This window comes from Oryzias melastigma, linkage group LG3 (genome assembly GCF_002922805.2).
Source record: "Oryzias melastigma strain HK-1 linkage group LG3, ASM292280v2, whole genome shotgun sequence".
Classification (NCBI taxonomy): Eukaryota; Metazoa; Chordata; class Actinopteri; order Beloniformes; family Adrianichthyidae; genus Oryzias; species Oryzias melastigma.
Window position 1 is genome coordinate 6,389,823 of NC_050514.1, and position 21,165 is coordinate 6,410,987.

Consider the following 21,165-nt stretch of genomic DNA (forward strand, 5'->3'; position numbering starts at 1 on the left):
GATCCAAAATTGATCAAAGTGGGACTTTAACCTCTTTAATGGCTGGATCCAGGCATGTACTGCCTGGTTAGTGGTTTCTCCCTCAACCTTTACTGGAATTTTGGCTTCTTTGCCCTTCAGCACAGGTCGATGACTAAGCGATGAAGACCACAGAAGAAGAAAGAGACCTCTGGCAGAGCAGCTGAGGTTGTTAACCAGAGGGCAGTGTGTATTTTTTTTTTAAATAAGACCCAAAGCGGTCTAAATGTAGCAACGTCTCTGAAGTGTTGGAACAGAAATGAGGTGAGAAATGTGGATCGGCCTTGGAGATAAAACCCAAACATGACTCAGATCAGACTCAAAAATGAAAACATCACCAAACCCAGACAGAAATGATGACAACCATCAGATAAATGATGATCTTCAGCTTGATCATCTGACAAAACCAAAACTTATACCGTATTCCAAATCTTTGAATCTTTTGTACAAACTTGAATAGAAATTGTTTTTTATTTTTTTTATTTTTTCCAAGATGAGTGTTAAAAAGCTAACATGAGCAAACAAAAGCAGATCTTTAAAATCCCCCTAATTTTTTTTTATAAAAAGTAGTGTTTTAATTGGGATTATGAAGTTTTTAACCAAAATCCCACAACCTAAATGTCTAAAAAAAAGTCATTTTTTATGTTGATCTGAAGCCTCTGTTTCCAAATTCTCCTCTGAGGGGGTGTGGCTTTTGTTAGCCTCGCCCCTGATCCCCCCTGTCTGATTATCTGTGTCTCGCTAGCGTTTATTGAACTTGCTGTGACCAAAATCTTTAACATATTGGAAGTTTTTAACCGTTAACATGATACTTCCAGTAGATTTTGAGGGAGAAAAGCGGCGTGAACCGCTTTTCTCCCTCAAAATCTACTGGAATGATCATGTTAACAATTTCAAAATTACAGTAAATCAAAGAACATAAACACTGGAGCTCAGGTGTTTTAAACAAAACGTTTTTGCCTGCATGAACTCTAAACCAACGCCGTATCCTCCCACCCCCTCCTTATCAGAGCACCACAGTTGCAGCACGTTTTATTGTAGCCAGGCGCCGTGAGCTCCAAGTCTTCAGAGGAAATCTGTGAAGTTCCTCAGAGGTGAGTCCTCTCTGTAATCTAACACCTGGGAATCCTTCCATATCTCTGATGTACAGAGAGAACCACCAGCGTCGCCGAGCGTGGCGGGGCTTGTGCAGGAAGGAGGTTGGACGTGCCTGGAGATGGTTTCAGAGGTTTGATCTACTGCTCTGCCAGTTGTGAAATGATACCCTCTGAGATTAAAGAGCTCTGCAGAAAACAGCTCTTCACTGCTACACGATGTGCTAACACTTATCTGGAAATACATATTACAGATTATTGATAAGTATGTTTTTGTCAAATAAAGCCATATATGTTAATGTAACTTTTTTCTCATCTCAATCATCTTATTTCTTTGTTATACTTATGAACTCAATACTAAGATGGATTATAGGACCACCATAACAATAACATTATATGTTTACGAGAAAAAAGTTGTAATTTTATGAGAATAAAGTTGTACATTTATGAAAAAATTCATTATTTTGCAAGGAAAGGTTTTCAAAAGGCTGTGTGAGCCTCCGTCCACATTACATGCCGACTAAATCCATCAATGCAGCCATTCATGTTTTTTTTCTAATCATAAGACTCTTTTATTCTTAATTTTGTGACACTATTATTGTAAAACTACAACTTTTTTATTCAAATTTTGTAAATTTTAAAGTCTTTTTCTCATAAATTTATGACTTGATTCTAGTGAAATTACCACTTTTTTTCTCATAAGTTAACAGCTCTACTCTTATAGATTTTTTTTATCTTTTTCTCCTAAATTTACAACTTCTTTCTCTGAATTTTATGACTTAATTATGAAAAATTTACAAATCTTTTCTCATAAACTTTTGAGTCTTATAAATGTGCAACTTTTTTTGCATAAACTGACTTTTTCCTAATTTCACGACTTTACTCTCGTTGATTTTTGAGTCTCTCATAAAATAACAACTTTCTCCTCATAAATGTATACTTTTTTCTCATAAATTTATGACTTAATTTTTGAATATTTATTGTAAGTTTTTTTTCTCAAAAATGTACAACTTTTTATAATAACTTTACAATTTTACTCTTGTAAACTTTAGAGTATTTTTCCCATAAATATATAACTTTGTTCTTATAATTTATGACTCTAATCTCTTAAATTTTTGAGTCTTTCATTTTCATAAATTTACAACCTTTTTCTTATGAAATTACAACTTTTTCTAATAATTACAACTTCATTCTAATAAAATTGCCACTTTTCCCACAAGATACCGGCTCTACTGTGGTAGATTTTTGAGTTTTTTTATCATGAAATTACTACTTTTTTCCTCATTGTAAAATATTGACTTTTAGTCTTAATTTTATGACATTAATCTCGTAAAATTGCATTTTTTCTCACAAAATGTTACAACTTTTGTAAATGTTGAGTCCTTTTTCTCAAAAATGTACGACTTTTTCTCGTAAAATTACATCTTGTCTCTTATAACATTACAGTTTTACTCTAAAACTTTTGAGTCTTTTTCTCATAAATGTACAACTTTTTTTTCTGTAAAACTATGACTTTACTCCAATAATTTACAACTTAATTTTAGCAAAATTAACTCTTTTTTTCCTCATGATTTTACAGCTCTACTCTTTTAGATTTTGAGTCTTTATCTCATAAATGCACAACTTTTTTCTCATAAAAAAACTACTTCGTTCCTCACAACTTTATGATTTTATTCTTGTAAATATTTTCGTGTATTTTCTCATAAATTTAGACTTTTTTTCTTTTTGTACATGTATATATTTATTTTTGTATTTTTCTGGTGACCCCTAATACTCCATTGTACAGTTTGCGAATATTTCTGATGATCAAACTTACATTTCATGTAAACAGAATACTGGAAAAACTTGGCGCTCGTGTTTAAAAGCTTTTTGTCAGGGTGTGTTTGCGTGTGTGTATTTGCGTATCTTTTCTTACATTTGCACTCAGCTGTGTCGTCAGGGCGGAAACTTTTTCCTGGGAGGCGTCCAGCTCTCGGCGCAGCTTACGAATCTGCAGACGTAAAAAAAAAAAAAAAAAATCAACAGAAAGCAAGACAAAAGTGTGGAGACACCATTCCAAACCAGGAGTTATGTCACACACATATTCATGCACCAAACGCACAAAAGAGAAGCAACTTGAGCTGAAGCATGTTGAAGAGACGCACATACAGGTGTACACAGGTGTTAGCGGTGGAACCAGAGCCTGTTACAGGGTCATACAACTAAACAGTTACACGTGTAACTGGATACAACCTTTAAAACACACATGCCCGTGTTTCGACATGTCCAGAATACAGAAAATTAAAGAGGATAGAGGTGCTTACCTCTGACTGAGACTTCTCCTCATTCTGTAAAACAAACACAGAGAAGAAAAATCATTACATGACGGGATTCAAAAACGCTCATGAAAAAGAAGCCGCAGGTCATGCAGACGCCGTTTTGATTTATTGGCTCCGAGGATATCAGCTGGTGTAATATTTCTGGGAAGCAGATATCCTCCTGAAGGCATTTCACTCCGTCGCTCTCATTGTCCTTTCAGGTTGAACACAGGGTGACAGCGACAAAAGAAAAGCAAACACACACTCGCACAAACACAACACACCCAGAAACATGCAGCATTGGAAAAGTTCTGCTTCTCATCGCAAAAACTAAAGATTTCCTCCCAATTTATGAGTATTTGTTTGTCTTAAATGAGTTTGTCATGTTCCTTAACTGATGAAACTTTCAAATTCTTGTAGAAATATGTCAATTTGCTAAGCTCAGTGAGTCACGCAAATACATAAACAAACCATGAGCTGATTTTTGAAGCCAAAACAGATCTATTAGTCTGACGAAATACAATACAAACTAGAAAAGTTGCATTACCTGTGATAATACTAGTGTGAATGCTTTTTGCTGAAAGTAGTTGCTGCATGCTGAAGCTTTTTGCTGAAAATGATGACGCAATTTTGTTTGACTGCTAAAGGGATTTCCAGAAAATGCAAAAGCTTTTTGCAAAATGTTAAATTTAGTAAAAGACTGGAGATTTTGTTAAAGAGCTATGAAAGAGAGCTGAAGTTGACCTAAATTAAAAAAATATATAGTAAAATTGCTTAAAAATCCCTTAATAGATGCCAATTTTGCAAAGATATTTAGTGTGTTGTTAAAATATGAGCTAAACTCCAAAGTAGCCTAAAAAAGCCTTAGTAGATGTGAAATAGCCAAAAAAGCTAGCTCATTGCTTAAATACTAGCTAAACTCTAAAATTGCCTAAAATTCCTCAGTAAACTTAATTTGTCAAAAATGTTAGCATATTGCTAAAATAGAAGCTAAACTCTAAATTAGTCAACCAAAACCTCAGTAGATAACAAATTAGCCAAAAACGTTAGCATGTTACTAAAATATTAACTGAACTCCAAATTACCATTAAAACAAAATCTCAGTAGATGCCAAAAAGCTAGCACATTGCTTAAATACTAGCTAGACTGCAAAATAGCCTAAAATTTTTCAATAAACTAAATAATCAACAATGCTAGCCTGTTGCTAAAATCGAAGCTCAACTCTAAATTTGTTTAAAAAACCCCAGTAGATAACAAATTAGCCTATTATGGGTCTAATGGCTGTAAACAACGTCTGATATTGTTTTTTTTCTGTCATGTTCAGTTGTTTAATTTAAAAAAACATATAAAAATAGCCAATTAGCCCAAAATGTTAGCATGTTGCTTAAATATTAGGTAGACTCCATTTTTTAAATTACTATAAAAAACATAGCCCATGAATAAATTTAAAGGTTTGTTGCTAATCTACTCAAAATTTTAAAATTTGTACACCCTCATTCATTTCCTATGGGGCATATTTTGCTCTATATTTTTAAAAAACAGTAATGTTCTAAACAAAATCGTTAACATGCTGTAGCTTTTCAAACATCAAACCTGCAGATTTTGAAGGAGAAAATCGTGTTAACGATTGAAAAGTTGCTGTAAATCAAAGGATTCAAACACTGGAGCTCTGGTGTTAAAGAGTTAACACAAACAGACACTCTTACTGTCAAAAATCCCATTGATTAAATGGTGAGGAACCCCCCTGCTCGTCATTCCTACCGTTAGCTGCCAGGACGTGACAGTTCCCGCCAGAGACAGTGTCGCCATCATTTTTGCCTCCCTGATCTGATGATATATATATCCTTGAATCTCTGCCTCAGAGGACTTAACGCCGTCTGAGAGTGCTCTCTTGCTACACCTGCCCAGGTAAAGAAACCAGCCCTCTGAAGGGGAGAGGGGGCGGAGCCTGACTCTGACTGTATGTGGGCAAGGCTCTGTTTGTGAAGATGGATTAAAGGGTACATTTGCTAACTCAGACACTTACAGTGTTTCCTAATCACACTGACAATGCTGGTTTCTCCTGTTTCTACACGAATAGAAGCCTAAAATTAGGGCATTTTGAAGGTTTTTAAACTAAACTCTTTGTAGTTTCATTAAATACAATTATCGTCTTTCAGAATTCCAATGAAAATTGCAGCATTTCAAAGTAAATTGCTTGATATCTAACACTTGGTGGCATTCAGACTCACCGTGGAGTAAATGGAAGAAGTGCTGGAGACGAGAGACAGAGACGATCCATGAACTGAAGAGAGAGAGAAGACAAGTGCTTGTAAGGAAACACACATCCAATAGATCAACCCCCTCTTCCAGTACATAGAAATGACTGAAGCCGTAAAGATAAAACTTCCGTTGAACTGTGGCCCGACTAATGAAAGCCTCTGATCGACTCTGGGAATGACTCAGCTGCTATCAACACCTCAGTGGCAGATAAAACGTTTCCCGTCTGCGAGCGGATTAAAACGGATCAAGGCTGGTATGTCATAAACCACGGCGAGGGGTCGGGCTGGTCCATTTACTCATGTCTTTGAATCAAAAGGGGCATAAGCTGGAAGACAAAGGGGAGCTTTTAGTCTTCAGCTGAAGCAGACACATGAAAAGTTAATTTCACAACTGTCTGCTTGGGTGGGCCAATTTATATTCATTATCAGCATCTAAAGAATTTAAGAAGAATTTGATGAACTGAAAAGTGAATTAAGAAGCGATGGAAACTTTTCCAGTAAGAATTGAGATTGTGCACATAAAGCAGGAAACTGTCAGGAGTCAGAGCTCTGTCTCCCCCTCTGGTCACCGGCGGGAGCAGTCTCCAGAGTTCTAACTCACCAATCTGACAACCACCCACGGGCTTCTTAAGCAGCACACAGAACCTCACTCTGTGCGAAGTATTGTTTTGTTCTCTCTATCATCATAAAAGATGATAAAATTACCTAATTTGCTTATCTCTCGCCTTCTGTCTGTTTACACTGATGCCAGTTTGTGACTCATTTAGTCTTTTTATTCTCTAAAAATGCACGTTAAAAACACACTGAAGACAGTCCGCCTGCTGCACCGCAGTACGCAGGCCACAAGGCAGAGGGCGCTGGTGAGCCCAGAGAATGTATACGACACCGCAGCTCAAGAATAATAGATTTAGCGGCAGCAAGTCAAGTGCAGCCGTCCAGTTACTCTTTAATGTTGTTTAGTTTAATTTTCTAAATGGAGGATTTTGTTTTTTAAACCCCTAAACTCAAGAATTTGTTTAGATACGTCACTGGTAGTGATCTCCACTGAGACAGAGAGACTTTTAACACTGAAGAAAGAAAAAGAAGACTTCTACAAACAGGTTATTCATGTGTTTCTTCAGAAGGAGCAGCGCACAGACTTCATTCATAACTTAAAGTAAGTCAATAATAACAATCTTGGTGATTTATTTCTATGCTAAAGTTTGTAAACAGAACAAAAATACTGAATTGAAATTTTAAACAACACACTTTAACTGTTGTCAATCAAATAGTGAATAAGCTTCTCTGTAGGGTTCATATGTCTGTAAATCTGACTGATGACGTCAATGCCTCACCAGCCGTGAACCTCACTACACGTCACTGGAAAAAAACTCACAAAACATAACAAATATTTAATAAATAATCTGTTTTTTAGAAAAGGTAAAATATGATCATAAATATGGATATAGTTCACTCTTAAAGGCTTAATAAAATCTGGTATGGGCCCTTTAAATCTGCCGAATAGAAATACATCAATTTAAAAAAAACGTGCATTTATCGGAAAGAAGGAGGTGGTTTTTAAAGGTGTATCAAAGTAACATATTTCAGAAAACAAGCAATGAAAACACGTTTTTAAATTAAATTAGTCATGTGACCAAAAACCAAATACAATGTTTAGTAAGCGTGGTATCTGGGCGCCACAAGAATTCCCACAGCATCACACAGCTCATCAAAAGTTAGGCGGGACATCTGGAATTGTTGAATCCACAGCTCCTGTGTAAAACCACGATTTCCCAAAATCGCTTCATCCATAGGCGCTCCCACCTAGCTCGCCACTCCATGAAGAAGACGCCGACGTCTCCTTTGATAGATGATGATGAGCGACAGAGCCATGGCAGAAATTTGAATGTTTCTGCTGTAAATCAAAGTATTGTTCACATCTGTGTTTTTGAATGACATATCGTCCAAGTTGGTTTGTGTTTATTCACATAATTAGGATTTAATATAAACTGTGTACTTTAAAAATTGTTTTTCTAGATTTTTGATAAAGTTTTACGCAAGGTGTAATGTAAGTAAGGAACAAAGGTAAGTGGGGAGAGTAGACAGGTGCAGCGGTTCATTCGACTCAAGATCACCAAGACATGTTGAACTAAGTGCTGGATGGGTGATGGGCTTTTGTCCCGTCAAACAAAAGATGTCTACTAGGTAACAGTACACTTCAAAAACTCAAAAATGTCAACAAAAACCCACCAATCCAACACACACACACACACACGAACACGGGAAGGGAAGGAAAGTTGTGCTTGAGGTTTCTTCAAAGTCACAACATCTCACTCACACCTCTCACCTTGATCCCTGTAATTATCTGGTTTGAATCTAAAATAACAGACACCAACACTGGAGCTATCAGTGGGGGTGGGGCGGCAACATTTTTAAAATGCATTAAAAACATCTGGTTCAGAATAAAAAACCTGGTCGACCACACAAAAAAAGCACAACAGGCATTTTCCTCACACAAGCTGGCTCTTAAAAACACGAGCTCTATTTCTTCCCTTTTTCCTCTACCTTTTTAATCCTGTTCCCACAGACAAGTGTAAAAACATTTGTTTGAGAAGAGGAGAGTAAACTGGATTCACCTCATCCACCTCAAAATTACACAGGAGAGGTTTTTTTTTTTTCCGTGACAACATTCCTCACTTTTCCTCACTTGCAGGCTTGTCTTGTTGTTGATTTAGAATCACATAAAAGGGAATTCAGGATGAGATCGCTCAGTTTTTTTTCCTATATTTATTTGTCTTTGGTCCAACGTTCATGAATTATTTTATAGCAAGTTGCAAAAAAAATCTAAGAAGAACAAAGTTGCTATTTTTCCAGCAACAAAGACGAGAAAATATTGGAACAAAGCCAATTATGTCTATCTAGAAGACAACAATTTTGTCCTACATTGTTCCTTTTTATATCGCAGGAGTACTTTCTAAGGTAATTGCGAAGTAGACATCTGTATTTTTACAATAATCAAAGAAGTTTTAAGGCAGTTAAACTCCTCACTACACATTTATTCATTTTTTTTAAGACAGACATGAACATTTTTTAACCTTTCTCTGTTGTTTAAACTCTCCAAGTCACTTTTTGGGTGTCCCTAACTTGTAGTTTTTTGACGTGCCGGCTGTTCCCAATAAATCATGGGTCGCCAACCCCCAAGCCAAGAAACCGGAACCGGTCCGAGGGCCGCGTGGTACCAGGCTACAGACAGGGAAACAAATGCATACACTAATCAGGGGTCCCCAACCCTTGGAGCGTGGATCGTCCGGTACCCTAACCCAGTACCAGTTCAGCGTCCAGTACCGTGCCCCGAGGGTTTGGGACTAGCGATCTAATAGGAACAGCTAGCACGTCAGATAACAGCGATTGTAAATTGTAAAAAAAAAGTGGTGTGGAGGGGGCCCGAACCACACGTTCATATATGAGGAGTTGGGAGTGAGAATGCATAGTCTATACAGGACATTTTACATCGCACTAAAGCCAATCAGAATGCAAAACACAATGTGCTGGAAAAATAATTGTATAAAAAAAAATGCAAAATTGCTTTTAAAAATTTGTATAACAGCGAGACCATGAAAGAAGAAACACAACATGGTGAGGGACCACTGCATAGGAGTCATTACACCGTGCAATGTTTTTAAATAAAATAAAACGCAAAGTTTCCATACTGGCCCCTTTATCACCCATTACTAGCTGGACACAAGTAATCGGAACACGCCTGATCAGAATAAAAATGCGTCATGTAAACAAGCTGCTCGAGATACTCTGGCCCGATGAGACTCATTTGGATCTAAGTTTCCTTCCGATCGAGAAAAGTGGGTTATACCAATTGTTGATCATGTCATGGTGCATGTAAGCAATCCATTCCAATCGTATGTCACTATTGCCCAGGATTTGGAGTGTGAGCAGAACCGATCAGCTGCTCTGAAACTCGTTATTTCTTCTTCTACGACTATTTCTGGCATTTTAGACAGTTCTACACACATCAAAATGATTCATTCCAATCAAACGCGTGGCACATGGAAATGTTTGTTACAATCGGGCAAAGTTTTTCAGGCCCATAAATACAGTTCTATTCTAATCCGATCTTTGATCCGATCAAGAACATTTTGTAGCTACTGTCACAAAACTTTCTTAGCCTTGGCAGACAGAACTGCTGGAAGGCTGAACAAATCCTTTTCCCTGTTGAGACAGGCTCCATAGCTTTGGAGTGGGTCGCCCTTTTTTGATGATCTCCAATTTTTACGGAAAAGTTCAAGAATGGTTTATGTGATAAATCCACAACTAAATTGACTTCTTCTGTTGTTAACTGCAGACAAAAATCAAGTACAGCTACTGGCTCAGTTCAGAAAAAGTTAGCTTTAGGTAGCGCGAGCTTTGACCATCCAATCGGACGCAAAAACGCTATTGTCTGTCCTCATAAAGCTACAGAGACTCTAAATCAAATTCTGATTGGTTGAGTCAATGTAAATGTGTTTAATCCATATATGGCTATGATTTAATCCTCAATGTTTTATGGAAAGCCACAAAGACCAGAAGTGAGGTCGGAAGCACCGACTGTATGAGTGTAAGGCAGACTTTCGTGAACTTAGCAACAAGTGAGGGCTAAAATCTGATTGGTTAGAAACTTTCATGTGAAAAAACAGCCCGACATCAGCACAGAAGGGCTGTGAGAGAAGCTGGAATAATCTAAAATATATTTTGGAGAAATATATATAAGAAACATATCCATGTGATTTAGGTACTTTCTTTTCAGATAATTTAACTGAAGACTTTGCAGGCCTTTGACGGTCCACCACTGCCATCCACTCACCTTCTTCAAAGCCGTCCCTGAAGGATCCAGATCGGCTCATCGTGCGAGTCTTTTCATCCAGTGACATGCAGGAGTTCCTCAGCCGGTTGTCGTTGCAGGGTTCAAACGCTGCATCCTGATTGGTCAGGCTGTTGGTGCGCAAACTAGCAAGATTGATCTGAGCCGCTGAGGTTGGGCTAGATGCTGGAAGATAAAAAGTTCTTAATTAACAATCATTTTCAAACTCTGCAAGGAATTTTCTCTAGAAACCAACATTTTTTAAATGACCAGATTGATGAAATATTGTCTATTTTACATGTGTCAAAGTCAAGGCCCGGGGGCCGGATCCGGCCCCCTATTTTGACATATGTAAAATAGGCAAAAATTTGACTGAACATAATCCATAAAAGCCTCAAAAATTCTAAAAAAAACAACAACAAAAGAATTCATGTTTTTTCCCATTATACTGTTCATTAGCATACCCAGCTGTCCGAAGTTAAATCTTGTGCCAGAGGGGGAGGTGAGACTGGATCCAGGGGAGAACGGGGAGTTGCTAGCAGAGTCCTGCAGGCCGCTGGTGGAGTGGGACCGCAGCCAGTCACGGGCGTCTTCGTGGCCTCGCAGCTGAGGTGACGGGCCGTACCTACAAAAGTCAACATGTCAGAAGAGGAAACAGAGCAGGGGTGGCAACGCGGTGAGCTGATGCGCGGTTGGATGTTTCCCCCCTCAAGCAGCCAGATTAAACGTGTGGATCAGGCATGAGGATGGATCAGAGAGCGTGATCATGAATCGATTCCAGCTGGGAGCAACAGAAACCAAAGCAGGAAGACTCCAAAGCAAATGTGACCACCTGGTGCAGCATCATGCCTGTTTGAGCTGTGACAGCTGTGCGCGGGGGACAAAACCACAAGCCTCCGAACAGAAGAACAAACGCAACAACGACAACACAAGTGCAGGGAGCCGAACGATTGAACAGCAGAAGCTTTGATCAGTGAATGTGGACGCGGAAAAACAGATAATTTGGTGAACCACTGTGCAAAATAAAAAAAAAAGTGATTAGCAGCCGAACGTGGATGAAGAAGTACCTGAATCCCTTCTTAGGAAGAGTGTTTCTACCACAGTGTGGCCCGCTGTGGGAGAAAAACACTTGAGAAAGCGAAAACAAAAGAAAATACATGGCTGTTGGGAAAACTACCAATGATTCATCATTTCACCATCTAATTAATCCATCTATGGCAGGGGTCTGCAACCAGGGGCTCCTTTGACACATCTGGTTAAAGAAAAATAATAATAAGGTTTTTAGGTTTTTTTTAATTGACTACAGGGCAAATTTTTTTTTTTTTGGTTTCTTTTCTTTTCCCTTTTTGTCCTCAGCAGTCTTATACTGCTGGGTTTTGTTATTTTAGTTTGGACCATGGTAATCAATGTTTGCGGGCTTTCCTTGTTTCTTTTGCTGACTCCAACATGGCTGGTCAGTTGTCTTCCTGACTTTTTGGCCAAGGTTCCAATCCCTTTGTTTTGCCTTCCTGTTTGAATCAGCACAGTTGCTAAAGCAGCTGACCAGCGACTATTGGTAGGGGTAGTAACATATGAATTTGAAGACACAATTTTTCCCTAACTCTGCGCTTGGAGTGGTAGCTGTAGGGATAGGGAGAAGCCGTAATTTAGATTCTGTCAAGAGTTGAAGGTTGCAGACCCCTGACTGTCAGTCATCTAGATCATAGTATCACAACTTTCTGTCTGAGTTTTTTTTAAACTTCAAAAACTTCTTTGATAAGGAGCTATAAGTCCAGTTGCCTTGAAGAGGTGAATGCTGGGATACATTAATCTGAAAGAAATTAGATCTGAGAAAAAAAGATGACCTCAATATCAAGGAGATACAGTGGAGTCTAAAAATGTTTTCAGCTACTCCAGGCAGTCAAATAAAATGCTTTTTTGTTAAAGTACAAAGTTATTCTGTGCTCAACCACAAGGTGGCACTAGGAGGCCAGCAGGCTTTAACTAACCAACAACACAAACACATTTACACTATTTCCATTCATACATGTTCCTCACAAACACAACCCCAGAGTGCCACACAGAGCAGCCGTCTGAACTGTCCGCCGCTGTCTCTGTGCTGCTCTGTGTGGCAGCAGGTGGTGCTTCCACAGCTCTCCCAGCTGCAGCCTAACACTGCACACAGGTACATTTACCTGTCCTGTCTCCGGGGAAGAGTGTTTCGGCTGAATATGGGGCTAGCAGAGGGGGAGGAGAGGGGACTGATGAAAACAGAAAACACACAGAGAGAAACAACAAGCTCTTAGAGAGTGAAGAAGAAAGATCCAGTGTAATATACTGATACAGAAAAAGAAGCAAACAGACGTTTTCACTGTAGATGCCTTAATACTTCATGATAGAACCAGGAAAAAAATCTGCTACAGATCACAAAGGGATCATTTCTGATATTTCTTTGTTTCAGTTAAGAGAATGGCACAGAAAAAGTGACACTTCATCTTGTTCTTGAAGATGGGAAGAAAAAAGAAAGACGAGGCAAAATCTAAAATATTTAGAGTTGATTTCAGGGACGTGAAACCTTCCAAGACATGTTTACTTCACACAGTTTGTTGTGGCTTAGAAATCAGTTGTTGATCATTAGATGATGTAGTTCTTATTACATGGATAAACCTTTCAGCGCATCCCGTCAGGGGTCGCCACAGGAAGTCCTCTTTCACTGCCTCCCACTGGGGGATTAGTCGCTTATTACGCCGAATGTCCTTCCTGACACAACCCTATGTTTATGTTTGGGGACGGGCACAGGTAGACCCAGACTAGGGTCCCCTTGTGGCTAAATAGTCGGGGCAAACCCTGGCCCGGTAACCATATACGACCCGTTAAACTATTAAATCTGGCCCGTCAAAACTGGAATAAACCATTCTGATTGCCTTGTTTTAATGTTTTATTTTCCCTGTAGTTCAGGTGTCTCCCCATAGATGGCACTACAAATAAATTGACCTTTGTTCAGGTGCAGAGATTCTGCATTCATGCAGTCTTTGAAGATTTGCTGTTTTTATGATACTGATGTGGGATTTCCAAGTCTGACAGTACTTTTTCCAATTATTCCAATACCACATGAAGGCAACATTTCCTTGATTTCCTCTGAGAGACATCAATCCTTTGGTGAAATTGGCACCAACATAAGAACAAAAACCAAATAAAATGTTCCAGATGTTGTGTTTTAGAGTAATTTAATCAAGATTAAAGCACGTTTTCATCCAGATCCTCTGTTATTTCTTTCTTTTACGAAGTGAATTACCAAAACACCCCACAAATCTGCCCCTGGTGCGGCACTTCTGTCAAATCTTAGAACCCTTTGTGGCCCCAGAATTAGGAAAGTCTGCACATCCCTGGTCTAGCCTAGGACCCACACTGGGATTCAAACCCTAATTTCATGTGTGCCAGTCCTGCTAGCCGCACAGTTATGGATCATTACCTGATCAATAACATATTCTCAATGACATTCGGGATTACCAAAACAGCCTTAATTTTAGGCAAACATGAAAATTTTTCCAAAAATAATTACGATTTTAGATGAGAATGAAGAGATTCGTATCCATTTGGTTGCCAACTTAAAATCTTTTGACTTCCTGTGAAGCACTTTGACTGAAGCTCCGCCCACCCTGACTTTATATGAGCCCGCCCAGAATCTCTGAAAAGGTCAAATGATTGACTATTCAATATACTGAATAGAATATGGGTGATTGGCATGTCTGAAAAAGGAACCAAAACAAATCACCAGAATCCGTATTTTTATTATTTAGCGGAAGTTCCACATACAACCGTACTGGTACCAACCTGGCACGGAGTTTGAGTAATTATCCAGAGTTAAAGACGAATTATATATGTGCCACCGAATTCTGTAACAACTACAACCGTGAGGCTAAAGAGTGATGGTTAATGTGAGATCTTGTTGTTTTGGTGCAGTGTAGAGTTGCTAAGAGGTTCAGAGATGTGTGCTGCCAACTAGTGGTCGGAGGTCTTAGTGGAACACAAAACTAAGATGCTGAACCACATTCAACAATTGTTCTGGCAGCATTATAAATAAATACCACTAATGCCAAATGAAATATTGTGACATTTCATAGGATTTATTTTTTCCTACACTCCTACTGAATGCTATCATCTGAACAAAAACAGAACTGTGCATGGATATCTCTCATAAATACCCTGAAAAATATAAAGACTTGAGTTTAAACAAAATAATTCAAAGTACAATCTGCATACTACTCTAACATTAATAGTTAACTTGTTTCCAAGCTGCTTGTGACTGAGAAAGTCGTTAAAAACCTAAATCGTCTTTTGTTTCTTCAGTGTGTCCTCACCTCTCAGACATGCCGGCTTTGACGCTGGCAGTGCGCCCCAGAGCAGACAGGGTGTCCTCCCTGTGGTTCCCATGGCCGCCGGCGCTGCTCAGGCTCATGTCGATGGACTCGCTGCTCGTGTGCATACTGCTGACGGAGGGGAAGCCCATGCTGCCCGCTCCTCCGTGTCCGCCCAGAGTGCCCTCCCTGCTTGGGACAGAGGAGCCGCTGAAGGTCGTCCCCCACGTCAGGCTGTTGGAGGGGCCAGTGGAGGAGTAGACCGATCCGGGACTGGAGGCCTGTGGACGGAATGATCTACTGTCAATCTGAGGCAGAAAAACACTGATTAAACTTTTGGAATGAGGCTGGAGAGGACTATCAAGCTAGGATCACTTTTATCAGACATGTCTCCCAGAAAACAAAAATAAATCCATGCTTTCCTTAACCCTTTAACACCAGAGCTCCGGTGTTTATGTTCCTTGATATACTGATTTTTTTAATCGTTAACACGATCAACGTAATTCCAGCAGATTTTGAAGGAATAAAGTTAAGTATATTGTAGTCCTTACATGTTAATGAATTGTGTGATTTCATTTTTTGATCATACAGTTATTGAGTGGGTAAATCGTCCTTTTTGTGAATAGTTCCTTTTAATACTGTTTTCTTAAATAGCATTTTGTGGTACAATACAATAAAAATACTTTTATGGTATATAGGAGTGCAATATTATCCTTATTGTTATTACTACTTTTGCATGTTGTGTGGATCTCAATAAAATGTATTAAGTCTTATATTTTAAAAATAGTAAATTCTCAACCTCAAAATGTCCAAACAGCAATTTTAGTGTTGAGCAAAAACAAATTAAGGTTGATTTTTTTGGCCACTAGAGGACATCAAACACAAAATAAAAACAGATTGACCTCACAAAAAAGGTCGCCAGTTTTACTTTTTTTGTGTGTTTCATTATTTCACTTCCAATGAGAATCCAGCGGGAAGTCGAGAGAAAAATTCTTTTGTTTGGAACTGTTTTTAAATGAAATGGCTTTTTTTCTAACTGTAATTAATATGTTTTTTACTGCCTCTTGGCCAGGACTCCCTTGAAAAAAGAAATGTCTTAATCTCAATGGGACTTCCTGGTTAAATAAAGTTTAACTATAACTTGGTTTAAAGGAAATCCATTTCCATCCACTTGTAGGTCTTTGTTGTTGGTCTTAAACGGTGCTTTAACAGTTAAAGGTCTGCATGTGTACATCATAGTGTTAAATCAGAATGTTTTACAGTACAATCCGCTGTGTAAGAAGACAAAACAGCCCGTTTTAGACGAACTTGATGCCAGCTTTTCAACTTGTGCTGAACTTTGAAAAAACAAATACCTCCATATGATTCAGAGCAAGTCTGATAAAAAGCTATGAATCACATAGAAGGACAAAGCATGCTCAGACAGTTCTGCTTATTGTTCGTCAAATGAAAGCTGCGTTTTACCTGCAGCTCTGGAACAAGTGAGCATCACATCTGTGCTTTTGGTAAAATGAGAACAAAAGGATTCCATTGTCCCTGCCAAGGTCTGGGATTCCTTCCATAAACACTTTCTTTGACTCATCTCAACTTTTAAAACCCCGGAGATCGAATAAACAAAAGAGACAAGAAGATAAAATCCCAAACAGATCAGAGCTAACCCATCCAGACCACCCGTTTTACAAACCACTCAAACCCTTTTGGGGTCATGAGGTTGCTGGAGCCTATCCCAGCTACTGGTGGGCAATAGTGGAGTTCCCCCTTAACAAATGGCCAGAACTAACCTCTGTTCTTCTGCTTTGCCTCACCTGCTCACTGCCCAGCGTGCCGGTCCCTGAACCCAGCGTTCTGCCTCCAGTTAGAGGGCAGCTGGCCTCAGGGTCCCCACCTGCCCCGCCTCCATCAGGGGTCTCCAGGACTGTAGCAACATGGTTCATGGTGGCATGGGGGTTTGAGATGACAGTGGAGTTCTTCATGTTCTCCGCTGTGGTGACAGGAGCCTGTTTACTGGGCTTTACACCAAATAACCTGTCGGTTCATAATGTAAAAGGGAAAGAGCAGTTAGCTGGAGCAGGAAGAAAATCACTGTTTGAACTTGTGTATGAAGCACTTTTCATACAGAATGTAATAGAAAGTGTTGAACACCAAAAATGAAGAGCATAAAACAAGCATAATGACTGAAAAATGAATCCCCCTCCATGGACCTACACACAAACTCCAATTGTTATTTTTGAAAATGTACAATAAGCTAAACTTTAAAAACGGATCTATTGCTCAAAGATACACTCTTTTGGTGTTTCTAGTCACATTTTTAGGATGATGGAGGTTATGCTGTTAGCTGAAGGTGTCCATTGAATATGCCAAAGCTGATAGCAGAAACTGATAGCTGAAAATGTTAGAGCTGATGGCTAAAAATGATAAAACTGAAATCTTGCCAATGTTTTAGCTAAATGCCAAATTAACCACAAAAAACTGGATTAATGTCTAATTTTGCCAAAAACAGCTAACATAAAGCTAAAATCTTAACTAAACTCCAGATTGGCCTAAAAGAACAATGTCCAAATTAACCAAAAACAACTAGAATGTGGCTAAATTAAAAGCTAAATTCCAAATTCCCCTAAAAAAACTAGCAGCTACTGAACATTTTAACCCTTTAACACCAGATCTTCAGTGTTTATGTTTTTTTCTCCATCAGAATCTGCTGGAATTACGTTGATTGTGCCGACAATTAAAAAAGTTACAGTAAATCAAAGAACACTGATGCTCTGGTGTTAAAGGGTTAATATGAAATATTTTGGATTCTGCAAGTTTAAAAGGTTTTGTGTTTGACATAAGCTGCATTTCCATTGACTATGAAATCGGGCAAAATGGATATGCGATAAAAAAAATTCTCCTAATGGAAACACGTCAATTAAAAAATATAAATAAATTCCAATTTATTAAAAAAAAATGTGCTTGGAGGAAGTGGTTTCTGAGGAGTATTGAAACTGACATTTTTTACAAAACAGCAATAAAAACACTTTCTAATGAAGTGAGTCACATGATCATCAACTGGATACTGTGACCTTCACTGGTGCCACGAGAAGTCCCGCAGCGTCACAGCTCATCAGAAGTTGAGCGTGTCATGCGATAGATGATGATGAGCACTAGTGCCATGGCAGACATTTGAGTGTATCTACAGTACATCAAAGTACTGTTCACATCCATCACCGTGTTTTTGAATGACATTGTGTGATTTGGTTTGTGTTTATTCACATAATTATGCAACATTTTTGACATTTCTAAAATTCTGATCCAGTTTTGCACATATGTATAATGGAAACGCAGCTAATGTCAGCCAAGTACAACTAACAGAAATAAGAGAGCAATAGAACTCCAAGGACAGAGCCAGAGTAACACACACTCTCCATGTCTAACGCTGGTTAGAGTTAAATAACAGGCTGTGATGACTGGAGCCACAGTCGAGCAATAATAGCTGCTCCTTCTCTTTGAAGAGTTATCACTCCCTCACATTAATGAGGCCAGAGCGCTGAGGTAAGACCTAGCTTCCATTACACAGCACCACACCCTCTGCTTCCAGCCCCCCACACCGCCCAGGCTCAGGCTTGGCAGCTGATCAACTGAACTCAAGACCTCCTTTCACAATGATCTCAGTTAACCTCACAAGTGCACACAAGTTCTCCTCGCTTTTATGACAGTATGAGGACAAGTCCGACTCTTGCAGGGAACTTTGGTTTGGCATATCAGTCACTTGTCTGGGGTAAAGTGTGGACTCACCTGCGCAGTGTTGGTGAAGAAACCTGCTGTCTTCCTGTCAGAGGAACAGTTGCATTCTCCGCCCCCCCCTTCTCTCTGTCCGTCTGATTGGTCAGCGGCCCCCCCGAGCTGCCCGGCTTGTTGATGCTGAGGGAGTTCTTCCCATGAGAGGTGACAGACAGCACCGCCGCCTCGATGCTGCTGGTGGAGGAGCGGTTTCCGTTGCGCGCCGCGGCTCCCGAGCGGCTGGGTCTCGGCAAACTGCGGTACTGGAGAGTGGAGCGGGCACTCATGGGGAGGAAGCCGTCGTCATGGTGACCCAACAATGAGCTTCCGTCCGGCCCGCTGGACTTCAGACCTCCAGTCAGCGAGCGCCCCCCGGATTTGGGCATCTTCCCCAGAGTGGCCGAGCCACTGCTGATGGTGGCGCCGCTTGCAGTAACCATGGTTACCACTCCGGGGCCTTGCTTCTTGAAGCCAAAAGTGCTGGTTGGGGTGCGTGAAACCAGGGTGTGCATCTGCGCGGGGGGGTCGGAGGCAGTGTTTGTGGTGGATGGGCGGCTGGTGGGGGCGGATGGCTTTTTTGTTTCGTCTCCGCTGCTGCGTCCGGCGTCCGACGGCGAGCGGTGGAGGCCGTTTGATTGAGGAGACAGGCGTCCTTTTTCTGAAACTTTCACATCATCGGTTTTACCTGAAGAAGACATAAAATCAGAAGAAGCTTCAGAAAAATGATTTCATCCTCAACTAAAATAAATAAATAATAGATTGGTTTCAGACATTACATTAGGTCGACTTTATGACCCAATTTTGGAGGAGTTGATTCAAAACTGCAGTAAGATTCTTTCACGTGCGTCTGGTATGGATGAGCATGACGTAGGGATGTAAAAGTTGTTAAGTATCAAAAAAACAATCAGGCAGTGGGAGTAACAGGGAGTAACCATCCACAATTTCATCATCAGAACACAGTAGAGTCACAAATAGACGTTTTCAAATGTTCATATTTATTAGATTTTAAATTTGTGAGATCGGTGACGTTATATCCGGCATTAAAAAAAAAAAGGTGGTGAGCATGGTGTCCGTATTGCATTTTAAGTCCAGAGTACTAGGTAGTCCTGCACTATATAGTTTTTTAGTAGTTAGGGATTAGGGCTGGAATTACCTTAGAGCAACACGATTAACCGCTAAATTGAAGCCCCCAAGCTAACAAAAACAAATGTACGTGAAAAGTTTCTTTTCACAGACTTAACTTCAAACAAAAAGAAATCTGCATTTGACAAACAAAACCCAGAGTCTACTCCAAATATGGATTTATAGTGACAGTTGTTCCCACAGCCCATAATAATGCAGAATATTCAGCAACCGGCTGTCTAATGTTTCAAGGTTGTTGCTAATAACGTTCAAACAGTGGATTCACATTTATGTACGTTTATTTAGAAAATACCAGTTTTGACACTGTTTTTTTTTCACACCTTAAGAGCAGACAAAGCTGAAGTTGGCATCTGATTTTGTAGCTGCCACTTTACCAGTTATGGGTTAAGTGAAAATCGATTTAACATTTTAATGGTTCCTGCACAGAATCAAGTGTACAAATTAAGTGTAAAGGGGCTGCAGAGATTTTACAGAGGATGAAGATAAAGTAGACTCTCAAAAGATGCTAAAATAAAATCTGATGTTCAATTCAAGCCTTATACAGGACGGCCTGTCTGACATTAAACTGGTCTGTGAGCTGAAAAAGGTTGAGGACGACTGCTTTAAGACTATTGGTTGTTAATAGAATCCGTCAGTTCTGTATAGATTCTTTACATGTTTCATCCATGACTTCTCTTCTCGGATGGTGCTGGGTAAAGGATCTTACCTGAACTGTGGCCCTTGAGGGCCGTTGAACCCGTGGAGCCGGTGCTACTTGTGCTTTGAGTCCGAGGTGAAGTCACCCCCACCTGGGTGCTCATGCCTCTTCTCCAGGAGCCCGTGTGGGAGACAGAAGGGGTCTTCCGTCCCGAGCCGCTCTTATCCGACCCGTCGGCGGTGTAAGGGTTCCTGCGGTGTAATTTGGAGTCCATCCTAACCCCGCCGTCCGACCCTTCTACCGGCTTCTTCACCTCGTCCCCCGCCCAGGCTTGGTGGACCTCTGCGGAGTGCTTCTCTGCATCTGTAACTGGCTGGAATCACAAAAATACACGCAAACTGTTTGTGTTATTGGCTCCGAATAGAACATTTGACTGTTTAAAACAATCTTTCTAGCTATTATCCAAAGCAGTTCACACTTTTTTACTACCTGTTCAGTTCAAAAATATGTGAGGGGGCTGTGGGCTCTCCTGGGGTAAACTGGTTGGGTCATCCGCTCCTCCTTCCAGGGGAGTCATGTCTGAAACACCTCCAGTGGGAGGTAACAGGAGGTCATCCTGACCAAAACGCCCAAACCAAATCTACCGGGTCCCTTTGAAGCCCTTCCCACACACTTAAGCAGATTTGGCTGCTGCCAAATATCAGATTCAAATATCAACTGGACTCTTGTGTCCAGAGGTCTGCCATGAGGCTTCATCAGGGGGGGCAGGAGAAGGGATTCTTCTGGGG

At 40.0% G+C, this 21,165-nt stretch overlaps 1 protein-coding gene across 9 annotated transcripts in view; it reads right to left on the minus strand.

The window, feature by feature from the left end:
* nav2a (neuron navigator 2a) overlaps positions 1-21,165 on the minus strand; it is a 235,859-nt gene that overhangs the window by 13,623 nt on the left and 201,071 nt on the right. For 7 of the 9 annotated variants that reach the window (XM_036217057.1, XM_036217061.1, XM_024294964.2 and 4 more), the window contains 11 exons: positions 20,447-20,750; positions 18,613-19,282; positions 16,644-16,863; positions 14,842-15,119; positions 12,676-12,741; positions 11,569-11,613; positions 10,966-11,126; positions 10,505-10,687; positions 5,641-5,693; positions 3,416-3,439; positions 3,028-3,102 (listed from right to left, as the gene is read on the minus strand). In XM_036217057.1, the coding sequence (XP_036072950.1) occupies positions 3,028-3,102; positions 3,416-3,439; positions 5,641-5,693; positions 10,505-10,687; positions 10,966-11,126; positions 11,569-11,613; positions 12,676-12,741; positions 14,842-15,119; positions 16,644-16,863; positions 18,613-19,282; positions 20,447-20,750 (2,079 nt within the window). The remainder of the gene's footprint in view (positions 1-3,027; positions 3,103-3,415; positions 3,440-5,640; positions 5,694-10,504; positions 10,688-10,965; positions 11,127-11,568; positions 11,614-12,675; positions 12,742-14,841; positions 15,120-16,643; positions 16,864-18,612; positions 19,283-20,446; positions 20,751-21,165) is intronic. The other 2 variants (XM_036217055.1, XM_024294965.2) reach the window with 2 other exon arrangements.